Raw genomic sequence first — 16628 nt, 5'->3', positions numbered from 1 at the left:
GCTCAGTGAATAGCTGTTTTAAAAGGGTGTCTGCTGATTCAGCTGGAATTTAAAGAAACAAGAGCATACCATTCTGGTAAATGTAGGGAATCCCCAGCTGTGGCAGTCAAACCATTTCATCACAAAATGAGTTGTGCAAAAGAATAGATAGATGATTGAATAATGGTATTGACATATCCAGGCATTAAGCACTGTGTGAAAAAAAGAATAAATCTATTTTTAAGTGGAAAAACGTCCCGTGTCTTTACCATTAAGACACTATTTAATGGTGAGATAACCTCTAATAAAGTCATTTAGAGGTTGTGTGAAAAGTACTTCAGTTCACACCTCAAAACAGTCAATTTGATTCTTTGAGGTTTTTGAATAATAACACTTCAAAGGTCTATGGACTTTAACAGAGACTTTGAGAGCTAGGGGCTTTAACACTGGAGTGAGCTGAAAAGTTACAAAGCCCTCCAAGGATAATGCTCTGTCACGGTCAATACCGCAAGCCGGATGACCTCCGTGCGCGCGCATGTGTGTGTGTGTGTGTGTGTGTGTGTGTGTGTTCTAGCAAGTCTAGTAAGTTTGGGAAACAAAAATAGGGGAACAAAAAGATTTCCATTTCCCATCCACTCTTAATTTCACACTGTCTCTTTGTCAGATAAGACCAGATAAAGACAGTGGGTGTCACTCTCTCTTGTCCTCTCAAATACGCTCACACCCACACATGCACACACACACCAACACCTACCTGAGTGTTTCAGTCCATTTGAGCTCCAGCTCCAGAGCCATCTTGTCCATCTTAAGTTTCTCTTCTTCTTTGGTGGTGATGAGTTTGGCTTCATGCTGACGCTTCTGGGTCTCCAGCTCTCCCTGAGAAATAGACAGAGAGACACACGGGTCAATCTTAGAGGGACGGACAGACAGAAAGACCTTGGTTTTAAAGTATAGAGTTAAGTGTGCCATCGTAATCTAAATGCAGTAATATTAATCTGCCCCGATAAGAATCCAGTTCTTCAGGCAACTCTGAGAACAGTTTATAGTGTGGAAAAAGGTTCAGGTCTGTTGGAGTGACATTGCTAACAGCCAACACAAAATGTTGACTACTGGCAGTGTCAATCCTAGAACAGTGGTGAAGTGGAAGCCCTTTAAAAGCCCCAGTCTGGTCAAATCCACATCTATATTGTACTGTAGGACTGAAATCATTTAAATCAATTGACAAGTTGATAAACAGAAAATAATTGTTTAGACTCTGGGTACTTGTGGTGGCATTTTTCAATATCTGATATTTTATACACTAAATAAATCATAAAATATTAGAAAAAAACAGCATAGCTACTTTTTAATGAAAACTAATTATTTCCTCACTTTTCCAAAGGAGTGTTTGAGAGTTAAAACCTGGGGTATAGGAATGCTTTATATCATATTAATAAACAAATGTGCCTGTTTGTATGTGCTGACCTGCAATGCGGTCAGCAGATTGCTGGTCTCTCTCAGTCGGGCCCTGGTAGCGTCCAGCTCCTCCAGCAGTTTGTCCTGCGCCTCCTTCAGTGTGGAGATCTGTCCCTCAGCTGTTCCGATGTTCTGCTCCCCCTGCTGCACCTCCTCCTGCAGCCGTGTCACCTGCGGGAAAGAGAGACGGACAATGAGGCTAAACCATGTTCACAACCTCCATTCTGTGGCTCTTCAGACTGTATTTCAGTGTGGCAGCAACCCTGAAACTACATCAGCATTTTATGCTCAGTGAGGTGGAATTTCCATCAAAAATGCATTCAATAACCATTTCTATTTCTGATTTTTAAATGAGCCTGGAATATATACACTTTTTTTGCTAACGTGGCAACACAGTTTTGGAATTCATCAGTTATTAATTTACCTCGATGATGAAAGAAAAGTACAACTTAGAAAATGTGTGCATGGAGCGCAGCCATAAACACTCAACACTAAAGAATAACCCTGGGACGGGAAACAAAAACGCTTTAACATACATGAACAACAACACTGACTAAAACCTCACATACTCTCATTAAGTTTTAAACTACACAGAAAATTATTTAAATTGAGTAAAAACAACCAACATTAATGATGGATAAATGAATAAGCAGCCAGCATCTGCATTTAAAAAGCTTGCACCAAAAATATCTGCAGAAAGTAACACATAGCAGGAACAGGGGCATCATACCTCAGCAGGAAAACATTCATTCATTCAAGATCACTTTCAATCATTTCTCTCTAAAAGAAGTTGGACTAAAGTTGGACTGAGTTGTTCAGGTCATTGCCAGTAAAAGACTTTGAGCTATGGGGGTTTAAAATGGTTATCAATAATATAATTTGTGTAATATAAAAAGGGTCGCTTGTAGTGACAACAGGTCCTCTGCAACATTTGGGATGTTTAATATTTAAAGCTCTTGGACTATGTTTGGGTTTATACAGTTTATTTTGCATGTAGCTTATCCTAATGCGTCCTTGATGGGAACTGCACATTTGGAAGTGACCCTCAACTCATTATTCAGCTGGTTAATATGACTGCAAAATACTGCTGACTTCATCTTTCAAATGGTAAATACTATTTTACATTCAAGTCACACATAATATTCAGTTTCTCTAGTTTCTGTAACTTTTGGAAGTGACATTAAAAAAAAGAAGTTAGGAGTAGTGAGTGAGAAACTCATTACAAATAACACAAACACCAGTTTCCAAAACAATCTGGCAGTTTAGTAGCTATTCTGGAGCTTTCAATCGTATCACATAATCTTTCTCAACATCGACGGTCAAAGGTCAACGACAAGCTTTGAAATTCACCTTTTAAGCCAACAGGCACAAAGTGTTTGGGAAAATAGAAATCTGAACATGTGCAAATCCCATGACAAATAAGCTAAATGTCCTACCTCCTCATTGGCTGCAGTGAGTTTGGCGGTCAGCTCCTCCCTCAGCTCGTCCAGCTGCTGCCTGAGAAGCGTCTTCTGCTCCTCCAGCGAGAGGCGCTCCCTCTCAAACTGCTGCTCCAGCTCCTGTGGAAACCAATCAGAAACACATATCTGTCAAAGCAAGTGAGCAGTAAAAGCCAAAGGGCAGCGACAAAGAAGTTCAGAACTTCATATTCTCTGTGCTTAGATCAGTAATTCACATGCATGTGAAACAGTTCCTGTTCTCCGACCAGTAAAGTTGTGCGCAGTTTATCAGAAGCCAACATTTCATTAGTATTCATGGTGTTTTACATCTGTGGAGATTCTCAGTCATCCAGTTAATAGGATATCTGAAAGAGATGAGTCAAAGGCAGTTGGAATTATTCATGATTCGTTATTAGAACAGATGTGGTTAAATGGCAAAACACACTCAAGACCAAACAGCAAGACCAGTTTCCTTTGACTCGCTGCATTTTAAAGAACATTTTAAAGAACAACCATGACTTTATGAAGCACTTTACCCTTATTATTGTGTTAAACTCGTCATTCTGTATGCCCAATTCATGTTATTCCAAATCAATGCAAGGGGATGTCATTTAATTAATACATTTTGTTCAACACAAATTAAATACAAAGCCTTGCTAGCGGCTCTGTGAGGCTGTACACAGTGGCGTTTGAAGCTAAAGGCTAATGTCAGCATGCTACATGCTCACAATGACAATACTGAGATGCTAATATTTTGCAGATAATGTTTAGAATGTTCATCACCTTAGTTGCTAATGGCACTAAATACTAAGTACATCTAAGGCTGATGGGAATCATAAAAAGCAGAGATCAACAAAGTTACTACAATTTACCCTCAGGTGGGCATGAATGCATGTAACAAATTTCATGGCAATGGGAATCCTTCAATAGTTGTTAAGATACACTATATGGACAAAACTACTGAGACACCTACACATTACTTTTATAACATCCCATTCCAAATCCAGAGGCCTTAATATGGAGTTAGTCCCCCCTTTGCAGCTATAACAGTTTCCACTCTTCTAGGAATTTCACTTGTGAGGTCAGACACTGATGTTGGACCCGAGGGCCTGGCTCGCAATCTCCGTTCTAGTTCATCCCTAAGGTGTTGGAAAGGGCTCTGAGAGGGCCAGTCAAGTTCTTCCACACCAAACGGGGAAAACCATTTCGTTATGGAGCTGACTTTGTGCATGGGGACATTGTCAGATTGAAAGAGGAAAAGGACAAACACAAACTGGTAGAAGAACTGTTTAAAACTGAATGTTGTAGAATCAAGATTTCCCCTAAGAAAGACCACACCATGAAATACAACCCCTGACAAAAGTATTGGGAGAGGGGTGTCCCGGTATTTTTGTCTGTATGGTGTATTTCAGTATGACCAAAGTGGTGGTCCGACATACAGACACATAGCCATAGCAAGGCTCAAAACAGGAAGTAGATGTGTTTCAGGCTGTGCTTTGTGATCCAGTCCAGAATGAAAAGATTGCTTTTAAGACAGAGACAGAAAATGGACATCAACTGTCAGAGTGGTATCCCACTCAGGGCTGGACAGTATGGCCAAACATTATCTCACAATAAAAAGTTTCAAATCTTTTTTTATCGACAATTATCATGATAAATCTCAAATCGTTAATTCTTTAGAGTTTAAAGGCTGATTTTTGCTCCTGAGTGAAAGTTGAAGAAACCTGATGGTTAATTATGGTTTAAACTCTTCTTTATGGTCAACACTTGATGCCAAACAGTGGATCACACAAATCTGAGGTAGAACATTCAAAACAATTATGATTTGTTAACAACTATGCATTAGTAAAATTAAGTAAAAGTGTTTTTCTTTTTCCTCAACAAAATAAATATCTTAATAAAAAATCAATTTATTGGACCAAACATTTATTGAATATTTTTAACAACTGTTATATTGTTATTGAAAAAAAATATTGCGATAATTATTGTTATTGTTTTATTGTCCTGTCATAATCACACTTGTCTTGTAAAAAACAGAACATTTCATATATGTACAGTATTTTCTCAGTTCAGATCCAGGACTTGCCTCCCTTGCTCCTCTTTGTTTGACATTACTCACTTCACTGCACACATCTGTACACATTTCTAAAAATACTTTCAGAAATGTCATTGTCCTTGACAGGGAAGGGAGAAAGAACTTTAGTATTGTTACCAATATAAAGCTTATTATGTCTGCTGATGAATGGAGAACGATTTCTGTTATAGCATACAATGATTGCTGCTTTCCAAGGACAATTAGAGCTGAGGGAAATTGCTGTAATGTCAAATGAAATTCACCACCATTATTCATTACACAGGAGGATAGAGTTTGCAATGCTGAAAAAAAAACCATTCAGAGTATTGACTACTTCCTTAGAAATTAATGGAACTCCATAGAAATTCATCTGAATAGAAGAAAGAGCGAAAAATCATAGTAATTCATGTGTAATGGTTCATGACATCTTGCATTTCACCATACGCTAAGGGGGGTCACAGGGTGGAGAAAGTTTCTCTGTTGGCAGGATAATATCTGTGAGAACTGTTCCTCACCTAAACAAATGAATACTGACTGACAGAAATATGCATCTGTTAAACAGTTTGGTATAAACTGGTACGAAGAATCACAGATTCAAATGTTTTACAATGTTATTGACAACTGTTCAAAGCCCACTCCAAGTGATCCAGAGTCTGCAAATGTCAATCTGCTCGAACACTCACACGTCAGCCCACTCCTGTTTTCCCTCTCAACCGGCTCCCTGTGGTTTCTTGCAATAGGTTAACACTCTACCCTAAAAAAATGGGGCCAGTACCTGCCCACCTGCAGGCCACGATGAAACCACAAGTTACATCATGTTCTCTCCGATCTACTGTTGAAGCCTGAAGCCTTCTTCTCCCAGAGGTCATCACAAAGCCTTTCTCTGAGTCTGTTCCTTGCTTGTGGATCTAACTGTGATATTGATTTAGGGCAAAAATCAGAACTCAGAATAACTAACTTAAAAACATTGCTTAGTCTGATAATTAATAATTTTATTCATTTAGCTGAATCTTTTATCCAAAGAAACTTACAATTGCTATACATGTCATAGGTCGCACGCCTCTGGAGCAACTAGGGGTTAAGTGTCTTGCTCAGGGACACATTGGTGGATGGGTCACGGTGGGGAGTTGGACCCGGGTCTCTCACACCAAAGGCATAGTCTTATCCATTGCGCCATCATCACCCAGCAGGTAAAACAATATTTTGTTTTACGTGCTGTGCGAACTAAATAACTAACTGCTAGTGTAGATGTAATCTCCTCAGTCCCTTATGCATGGTAACTTCTAGCACTTAAAGATGCAAAAAAATATTATTTTAGCTCTTGGGGCCGCAAAACAAACTGTAAAGAAAACATTGGTATAATATTACTTTGTTATAACATGCTATGGCTAAGGTTTGCTCTCCTTTTAGCTCTGTCTCTTCAGCTTGCTAAATGCTACTTGCTGAATTTGATTGTGTTGCTGGCAGCGTACAGTCGATTTATCGATGTTGATTTTTTTTTTCACTGAAGACATTTGCCTGTTGTCATAAAGCTGAGGGGAACTGTAGAGTTAGGTGTTAATTCTCTGTGGTTTTGTCACTACAAGCAACCCCTTTTACATTACACATGTTATTTTGATTGATTAATTGTTTGTTAGTGCAGTTTTAAACACCCTGGCCTACTACTGTAAATATGTATGGGAAGTTTGACAGAACTATTAAAATGGGAAACCTGTACTCTCGATTTAGCTGAAGCTAGACAAGCCAATCATTTCGGTTATGGTCAGATATAGGATAATATTAATTGTATCAAATTTCTGTCTACTTCTCTTAATCATAAATACTGACTAAAAAAGCTTCAAGGGCTTGTCCATCTCTTTAAACATTTAGACACTATATGTGTTGTGCTTTAACATTTCATTTGATTTGGTCCTATTGGCAAGAATTCCTACCAGTGTTCATTCAGAAAAGGTGAATTTGCACATTCTCAACAATAGTGAGATGCTGTATTATCACTTTTGCATTTTTCACATGTTCAGACACCCAAATCCCAACCATGCAAAATGACAATCATTCAAAGAAAATATGATTCAATGGTTACATCGTATTCTCCTCAAATGTGAAGAATGTAATTTGTGTAAATCTTTTGTATAATGTGATTTCAAGGACATGATAAAAGGAATCGTCTGGCCAATGGTCGATCCCGAAACAGACAAAGTCAAATGGGGAGGAATGTGATATGACACATCAGGATTCCTCTCGTACCTAGCCACTCGATATGAAGCGTGAGACCGAGGTACAGCGCAGACCTATTCATTTAAATTCCAAACCCAGTCTTCTCACAGACAACTCTCATTATAATTTAAAGCGACGAAAGAATAGAGGTGATGAAAGAAAAGATGATTAACTAGACGTGATGCAACTTGGATCAGACAAAAGAGAAGGAGTGATGAAGAACTGAGGGATGAAGCGGCATTTTCATCTCATCAGTCTGTCCTGTGATTTTGCAGAAAAATCTATAAAACTGGAGCAGCAGTGAGTGAATGAGTAACTCCTCCCCGTCACTCTTTCAATCTGGACATTTTTGCACTAACACTGGCAGCATAATCATGAACAGGGGTGAACAGAGGCAAAATATTGTGCATTTCAGAACACAGTGGGAGGGAATATGAGACCCTGAAAAACCACACAGGGCCACAGAGGAGGACGTCTGCATATGGAATGCATATCTAATAACAACGGAAATGCATAACGCTCTCCTCTTAATGTAGCTGTCAGCTCAGATCGGGGCTACCGTGGAATATCATTTAAAACACGTCCTCATTATGCAACTTTGATGCAAGAGAGTACTTGATCACTTGCTTTCACATGGCTGTGTATGACTGGAATAAAGGACTCTGTGGAGATTAGGCATCATCACAAGGCTATTTCAGGCTGGTGGAACTTCACGGCTCAGCTGCAGTCAAATTAGTGGTAGGCTGTGGTCTGGAACAGCTAAACCTTATAGGCTCATTAAAGTCCCAGGGCCCTGGTTGTAATCCTTGGGGGCAATTTCACTGTCTCATATCAGACACAAGAGATATTGTGATACTGGAATATGAGTATTTGGTACTATCTGAACACACATCACAGGTACTTGATTTCTGAGGAGCTGTAGTCAGAGTGGTGCAGGTTGTTTGGTTGAAGCAATTGTGGTCAGAGGGAGTGGGACCCAAAAATTAAACTGCACTTATTTATACAGTAAATATCAATATCCTTTACCAATCCCATATCATCTCGTATTAATATCTGTAACAGACTATGCTTTTGAGTTTTGTTCCTCCCAAACTTTGGAACGCTCATCCCTTTGGACAACTTTAAAAAGCAGTTATATTTTGTATTTTTTTTTCATTTATTTCTATTTTAATTTATCAATATTTTAAACACGCAAGTGCTTTACACGGGCACAGAGATGCATTAGAAACAGATAAAAAAAACCACCGGAATAAAATCAATAAACACTGAATAAAATGAGATAAAATTAAATAAAATACACCAGAAATACAGTTAAAGTGCAGTAATAAGTTGTAATTTTCTCTAAATGCAACAAGGAAATAGAGAGACCAGTAAATCAAAGGTACTGAAACGTTTTTTTTTATTTAAATTAAAAGTGGCTGGAGTTTACTCTTCTTGAGTCTGTATTTTATGTCTGTCGCCTTATTATTATTTTTTATTGTGAAGCTCATCTGAACTCACTTCAGCTGAGGAAGATGGATAAACTTCTCTGGTTCCTGAACAGAAACTCTCGTGTTCTTCCCAAGAGCTAAAAAAGGTAACGGAGTAAAAATATATACCATGGAATATGCAGTAGACAAGCAGCGTAAAAGCGCCATCTAAGACGTGAGTGTACACTGTATGTATGAGCTTAAGCCCTGTTAGGACCGCCACACTCTGTGCTAAGTAAGTAGCAGTGAAATATTTATACTACAAGTTTTAGACACACACGCACACACACACACACACACACGTTGGCTGCCAGAGTCACATCACTCAGCCAACGTTCACATTGATCTCCTTCACCATCACATCATTTTGTCCTAATTTTGATTACTTTACTCACTTTATAGTCTGCACTTGCAGTTTTATGTGTAATAAATGTCATCAGCGTTCAAGCAGGACTTTGAATTTAAATCAAAGGGTCCTTAATTTAAATGTCAAAAACGTCACACCTTTTTCCAAACCTAAATTTTGGTGCTTAATAGAATTACTCACACAGTCTTCTTGTCTTTATTAACTCTAAAAAGGTGTAATTTAAAGTGACAAATATCAAAATATGTAAAGTCTAAATGTTTTAAAACACAGAAAAGTTAAAATTTCTTCATAGATCTTTATACAATTTTTAAATATTTTAAGATCAGCAGATAAACACATTCTTTTACTGTGCATTTCCAGACTTCCTCATATATGTAGGTAGTGGGTCAACCTAATTAGTACTTTATTGTCTCCTCCTTAACGGCACCATGAAGCAGCTGTGTGTGTTGAACAGTAGGAGTAGCAGTTTTAACATCCCCCCCAAAATAGCACATCAACGTGTCAAGACACTCTTATCACCTCTGTGACTCATCAGGCAGGCACCTTTGTTTTCATTGAGAATTTTTTTTTGTATTTATCCTTTTTTGTATTTCTTTTGTAACATTATATCACTCCTCCAGGTTACTCACATTTCACCCAGCCCAGGTTATGTGAGCTTGGAGGTGTCCTAGATGACATTTATGAGCGCTAAATATAAATGGGCTCCCACGTCAGTAGGCTGCATTTCCTCCTTTGAGTTTGCCAGCTTCTTAGTCACTGTTACAGCTCCTTTTGATGTATTTTAGTCTATAGACAACCTAAACAAACTTCAGATTCTTTGCAGGTATTCATGCTCCTGTCACTTTTTATGCCTACGTGTGATGTAGTATTAATTTTAGACTAGAATATCAATGTGTTTTCTTTTAAATCACACTGTGCAGAGAGATTACAAATCCCTAACCTTTATTCAGTATGTTAAAGGGGCTGCCTATTCACTGAGTGATACCACCAGAAATTGTCACAGGTTTGGCTCCTGTAGACGAAGAGCTGTTCAGTATTTTTAAAAGTAACAGCTTGTCCGTTTATGATATAATTGCTCTTTTTGCAGTAAAGGTAAAAAACATTACCTTAAAGCCCTCTTATGGTTTTTATAAGCCCACTCGGATATTGAACGGGAAAAGTGAGATAGCTAAATAAAGCTAGAAGGCAAATAAACCACAAAATAACCATATACTGTCTTCTATAAAAATTGTCATAAGCCTAGGGTCCTTTTAAGTGTAATAGATCCTGTCAGTCCATCCATTAAATTCAAGCATTCCCTGAAAAATGTGAACAGTTCCTGTGCTAAAGAAAGTCAAAACCATCAGTCTCAGGATGGTGACACCTTAACTCTCTCGCTCTTGAACCTGTCTCTCCTCATAGTTCAGTAGAAATAAACTTAAAGTGTTTCCATCTCAAGCACAGTTCAGCCGCTCTGAAAGAAGCCCTGCTTGACTCCTCTCACCCTTATGTTAACAGCACGACGATGTCAGTAAAATGCATTTTTGTTTAGACACTTTTAGCTGATATAATGTGCTGTTATGCTCATACTCATTACAAGACTTTAGTGTGATGAAAGAAAAGCACGAATGTTAGTTTTTTCATGTCAAGGCTACCAACTGAAAAATGCTGGGGGGAAACTAATCTGAGGTGTTTCATAGTGAAAGGTAATACCTGTATTTCTAGGCCAAATTCATTGAATGCCAAGTTCAAAATCCAGTATTTACTTAGACACTGTTACTCATATGAAGGCAGAAAAGCTTCAATTCTCAAAACAAACACTGCTCAAAGCTTCTTTGCAGCAGATGCTATAGTCGGTGAACAATGTAGAATTAGCTTCTTAGGCAGGCTTGTGACCACTTGTCCATTGAAATCCAAGCTTACAGAGTATCTGTGGGAAATTGAATGAGTACGGCTGTCGCCTCTTTGAACAACTTCGTAAGCTGCAACAGTAAACAGAAGAGGACGGGGTACTGAGTAAATTTGTATACAAGAAGAAATTTCCGTTATAACCTGTATTTTTAGTCTGGATACCAATGACTGTGTGACAGTGTTTATATACCTCCATATACAAACCCAACTTTAGTATACTCAGTGGTATGGTGTTAATTAAATTAAAACATATGCAGACACTGCATGATATCTGTTACTCATAATGTGCACTCATTCACTAACAAATACAAAACAGACTGCAGCGGCGTGACAGGTCCATATCTATTGGCAGGCAAGAAATCCAGAATGCAGAAGGGCTAGAAGAGCAGACTGCTTGTATTTTGACTCCTGACTATCACACTGTTCAATTTTATATTTGTCAATAATATCAGCTCTGCTTTCCGACTTTCCGATTTGCAGTGGGTGAGTGGTGTGAACGGGAAGAGTGGAAATGATAAAGGCGTTTTTCTAAGCGTCACATACTTAAAAAGTATTCAGATCCTCGACTGCACTACTTAATTTTTCATATTAACAATTAATCAAATGACTAAATGTGATGTGAAAGGATTCGCTCATAGTAATAAATCCACTTAGGGCTGCAGCTAACAATGATTTTAGTACTTGAAGCTTCTATAGATTATTTCATCGATTCATCGATGCATCATTTAAGTGTAATTTTGCTTGACGGCGGCAGCGGTGCCTCCCTCCTCGGTAATGGGATCAGCTGTGTACGCTGATAGATGATAGATATTTATTAGTCCTTTCCGTAATTCATAGTGTGTCATACAGAAAACATCAGACCAACAACCAGACAACTACTTTACCAACACAAACATCACCCGAGTGTTTTACAAGTTATACTGAGGTGCAGCTCCCCAACACCCAGTTAACTCATGACGGTGATGTTACAACCCAAATCTTCAGTTAAAATATCAATACAAGAATGTTGAGGTACTACTTTACTTAAGCATTAACAAGAAAATGTACTTAGCATCGAGATGTTGAGAATGTTGTAGCTGGTCGAGGTGAAGCTAACAGTAACTACTTTTTATGCTGTTAGTTAAATCTATATTAGGATATCATGTTTTATAAGCTGATCACATGATTTGAGGCAATTTTGAAGCTGTAAAGTAATTGGTGACAACAATCAGATAAATTAAGTGTGCTACAAAAATAATTACTTTCCTCTGAACTGTAGTAGAGTCCGCTAACACCAAAAAACAACTGTGGTTTTGTGTTTAAGTTGGTTCAAGTTAGTTAAGATATTGATGTTGCTGGCTAACGGCAACCAGTTGCAAATGTTATTGGTTAAAAAACAATATACTTGTGTGGCTTGCTACTTCTCCAGCTAACGCTGGTACTGGTAAAATGTCAAAGTGTTGATGTGAGCCTGCAAGAAAAGATGTGCCAGTACAAAGCAAATGTGGAGCGATTTGTTTCTAAAACCATTAGTTATGCAAAGGCAGCCAACTAGACTAGCATGGATCTGGCATTGTTCGCTTTGTAACGTAACGGTCTAACTGTTAAACTAAAGCGTGGCAACAATCTAACTTATAATAATCAGTCTAGCTCACTAACCGCTTTCGTTACCATCAAATACAATTAGCTTTGCTGACATTGCTGAGCCTCTCTGATAAAAGATACACAAATAATTATTCAAAGAGCTGGCAGGCTGGCTAATGTAGACGTGTCATGTCAGCTAAATGCAGTCAATGTAAGTTATCATGCAACGTGGATGCCCAGCATTTTGTGTTATGCTGTTTCTGGTATTTGGGATTCTGTTTCGGCTCGCTAATTAGTTCAAGCACACGCTTGGGAAGGTAGTGGTTGCAATCTGAAACCTTGAAGGCCATTGAAAACTACACATGGCCCCTTTAACTAATATTGTACCCCATGTACTTTGTTACTTTCTACCTCCACAAACAGAGTAATACTTCTAATAAGTTTTGGGAGAAAAAGCTTCCCAAGGACACCATCTTTACGGCTTGAGATGAGCCCCGAGCTTAGTGATGCAGGATCAATTAAAACATGCAGCTGTTCATTTTCCTCCGGCTTTGAGCAATAAACGCTGATTACACAAGTTGCAGCAATCTGAAAATTAATCTTAAGGATTTTCATACACTGTGCCTGGCGAACTCACCATCTGATGCACACTCTGTTGGACATATTGTTATCTAGTATTCTTCCATGGATTCTTTTGTTTTCATCAAAGTAGAAACAACAAAACTTTATGACCTCGTGTCAGATGAATGAAGGGTTCATAATCACCAGCTGTGGCCAGGAAGAGCCCCCATCAAGTTTAGATTTTTATCATATTGGATTATCCATAAAGCTCCATCATCAGCCCTGTATATTGATCTAACCTTGGAGTCCATGAAAAGATGTATGAGAAAGTACTCACAGCCAGCAGGCGGTTCTTGTCCTTCTCGGCATTGTTGAGTGCATTCTCCAGGGTCACTCTGTGTTTCTTGGAGACTTCCTCCAGAGCTCGAGCCTGGCTCTCCTTCATCTGGTTAGCCTCCTCTTCGCATCGAGCTCGCATATTGTTCATTTCCTTATCGTGGGACGTCTTCTCCTCACGCAGGGTCTGAGAAAAAAAGAAGATACATAATATGCATGCAAACACATTTAAAATAGACTCAAAGGTGAATGTTACGACAGACGATGCACACACAGAGCTCCGGCATTCACACCATATGCTGTATTATTCAGCCATATTGCCAGTGTTTACTAAGTGACAGCCAAGGAATCAATCTTGCATTCTGTCTGAAATTTTCTATCTGGATCTCTCTACTTTTTCATCTTTTTCACCACTTCACATTCATATTTGTTATTCCTAAAGCACCAAAACAACAACAGGCTGAAAACAGAAGATTTTGTAGAACACTTCATGAGGGATTATTGAAAATGTGGTTATTGATTATGGAAATATAAAGCCTATAATCAGTCGACCCTACCATCATTCTGATTCTAGATGGGAGTCCTGGTGCAAGTCTGTCTTTGTCTTCAGCATCAGGAGTGACAGATCGAGTTAACTGACCTTTCCCCGACCCTCTTAGGTAATGTTGATACGCCTGTCAAGCTGATAATGGTGGCACAAACTTTTTAAAGAATGGTTTTGATCTTACAAATAAAGAGACAAAAGCAGACTTCTAATTTCTAGCCGCCAACCGTCAGTTTTGTTGTTTTATCTGCAGCAGATTTCATCAGCTGTAGCTAGTTGGCTAATTAACGCTAACGTTTGTGAGTTGGTTGAAAAGATTGAGGCTAAAGTTACGTGTCCCAGGCAAAAAGTCCTCATCCTCGCCAGTTATTGATCCCTGTAAGACGTGTAAAATGAGCACGATTTCTCTTCATTAAGCTAATAACATTATAGTACAGTGTTAAAAATACAAATGTTGTTACATTTTGTTTTGTTCTAACATAAAGCTGTTTGGATGCTAAATATATGAAAACATATTTAGACAAACAACACAAAGATTAGACCTTTGGTTAATTCTTTGTTTTTTCCAAAACAGCATGTTTCACATATATTTGAGAAAGGGCTTTGAGAATGATAACTAACATGTTTGACAAATTTAAGGTAACAATTCTGGCAAGGGTTGCTGCAGTGAAAATTTACAATAACTCCAATAAAGAACAGGACAGAGCAGCAAACATTAGTGAAATGAATATGTCAATACTGACCTGCAACCCCACAAACAAATACTGCAATTAGCTAATGATATGCCAACTCTTTGCCTTGGAAGTAATGCTGTGTTACTACTGTAGGTATTAAGCTAGTAAGCCAGGTATGATAATGTTTGCAGCTTCTATTATCATATGTTACCAGAGGCCCATGCACAAGCAGATATCAAATATAGATAGGCCTGATGAGCCTATGATTGGACAATCACTATTTGTGGGAATGGTGATGATTTAAAGCATGCTGATGAGTTTGAATTGATTGTGTTTGTAGATTGTAGAAGTACAAGGAGTGGTAGCTGAATCAGAAGACAGCTGCTTCATAGATTTTAAACTGAAGGGATAAAAGAGGAAAGTGGTAAAATATAGGAATGGATAACAGCCAAAAGATGAGGCATGTAGAGGGCATAGAGGAGACAGTCCTGTTGATTTAAGTCGTTACCAAGCTTCATATATTATGTGACAGACAGATGAGCAGACAGGCAAGAACACATTTCATCAATACCAAGCAACAGTGCACTGGGTTTGCCATTGGAATAGCATGAATCAAGGCTAACCAAAAAAATCCAACAACAAACAACTCATTTGTAGCCCATCTACTTTGGGTTTAATTAGGGGAACAGCTGTTTTTTCATTGCATGGGTTTAACAAAATTTTAATTAGCCAAACTTTGCCAAAAAAGCCACATGGGAACAGTAATATCCATTACTTGAGTTGGCATTAGGCACATTAAAAGACTCCTAAAGTAAGCCTAGAAACTCTTGTGAGAACATTTCCTGTTAAAGTGTATACGATTATCTGACTACTAATGAGATTTAAAATCAGTTGAAGATTTGTTGTTTTCTCAGTATCTGTGTTTTACAATATGCTATTGGTACTCTGATGACATGTTTTTTGTGCATAAAGATGCAAGTCTTTGCTTTAAGACAGATTTAGATTCTTCAGGTTTCTGTAGCAGTACTTTTTGGATGAGGTGTTAAAATAAAAAGGTATGAAAAAAGGACATATGGGTGCTGGTCATATAATTAGAATATCATCAAAAAGTTGATTTATTTCAGTAATTCCATTCAAAAAGTGAAAATTGGATATTATATTTATTCATTATACACAGACTGATATATTTCATATGTTTATTTCATTTAATTGTGATGATTAAAACTGACAACTAATGAAAATCACAAATTTAGTATCTCTGAAAATTAGAATATTACTTAAGACCAATAAAAAAAGGATTTTTAGAAATGTTGGCCAACTGAAAAGTATGAACATGAAAAGTATGAGCATGTACAGCACTTAATACCTAGTTGGGGCTCCTTTTGCCTGAATTACTACAGCAATGCGGCGTGGCATGGAGTCGATCAGTCTGTGGCACTGCTCAGGTGTTATGAGAGCCCAGGTTGCTCTGATAGTGGCCTTCAGCTCTTCGTATTGCTGGGTCTGGCGTATCACATCTTCCTCCCATAGATTTTCTATAGGGTTAAGGTCAGGTGAGTTTACTGGCCAGTTAAGAACAGGGATACCATGTTCCTTAAACCAGGTACTGGTAGCTTTGGCACTGTGTGCAGGTGCCAAGTCCTGTTGGAAAATGAAATCTGCATCTCCATAAAGTTGGTCAGCAGCGGGAAGCATGAAGTGCTCTAAAACTTCCTGGTAGACGGCTGCGTTGACCTTGGACCTCCGAAAACACAGTGGACCAACACCAGCAGATGACATGGCACCCCAAACCATCACTGACTGTGGAAACTTTACACTGGACTTCAAGCAACGTGGATTCTGTGCCTCTCCTCTCTTCCTCCAGACTCTGGGACATTGATTTCCAAAGGAAATGCAAAATTTCTTGTTCAAGACTGGCTTGACACAAGGAATGCGACAGCTGAAACCCATGTCTTGCATACGTCTGTGCGTGGTGGTTCTTGAAGCACTGACTCCAGCTGCAGTCCACTCTTTGTGAATCTCCCCCACATTTTTGAATGGGTTTTGTTTCACAATCCTCTCCA

General features: G+C 38.5%; 1 protein-coding gene across 5 annotated transcripts in view; it reads right to left on the bottom strand.

The window, feature by feature from the left end:
* The window catches only part of fam184ab (family with sequence similarity 184 member Ab), a 144826-nt gene that overhangs the window by 57952 nt on the left and 70246 nt on the right, over positions 1-16628 (bottom strand). For all 5 annotated transcript variants that reach the window (XM_046061143.1, XM_046061145.1, XM_046061144.1 and 2 more), the window contains exons 9-12: positions 13349-13534; positions 2871-2993; positions 1444-1605; positions 734-855 (exon numbers count right to left, since the gene is read on the bottom strand). In XM_046061143.1, coding sequence (XP_045917099.1) covers positions 734-855; positions 1444-1605; positions 2871-2993; positions 13349-13534 — 593 coding nt within the window. The remainder of the gene's footprint in view (positions 1-733; positions 856-1443; positions 1606-2870; positions 2994-13348; positions 13535-16628) is intronic.

The sequence above is a fragment of the Micropterus dolomieu genome, linkage group LG10 (genome assembly GCF_021292245.1).
Source record: "Micropterus dolomieu isolate WLL.071019.BEF.003 ecotype Adirondacks linkage group LG10, ASM2129224v1, whole genome shotgun sequence".
In the NCBI taxonomy this organism is placed as follows: Eukaryota; Metazoa; Chordata; class Actinopteri; order Centrarchiformes; family Centrarchidae; genus Micropterus; species Micropterus dolomieu.
This window is presented reverse-complemented; position numbering and strand designations above follow the sequence as displayed.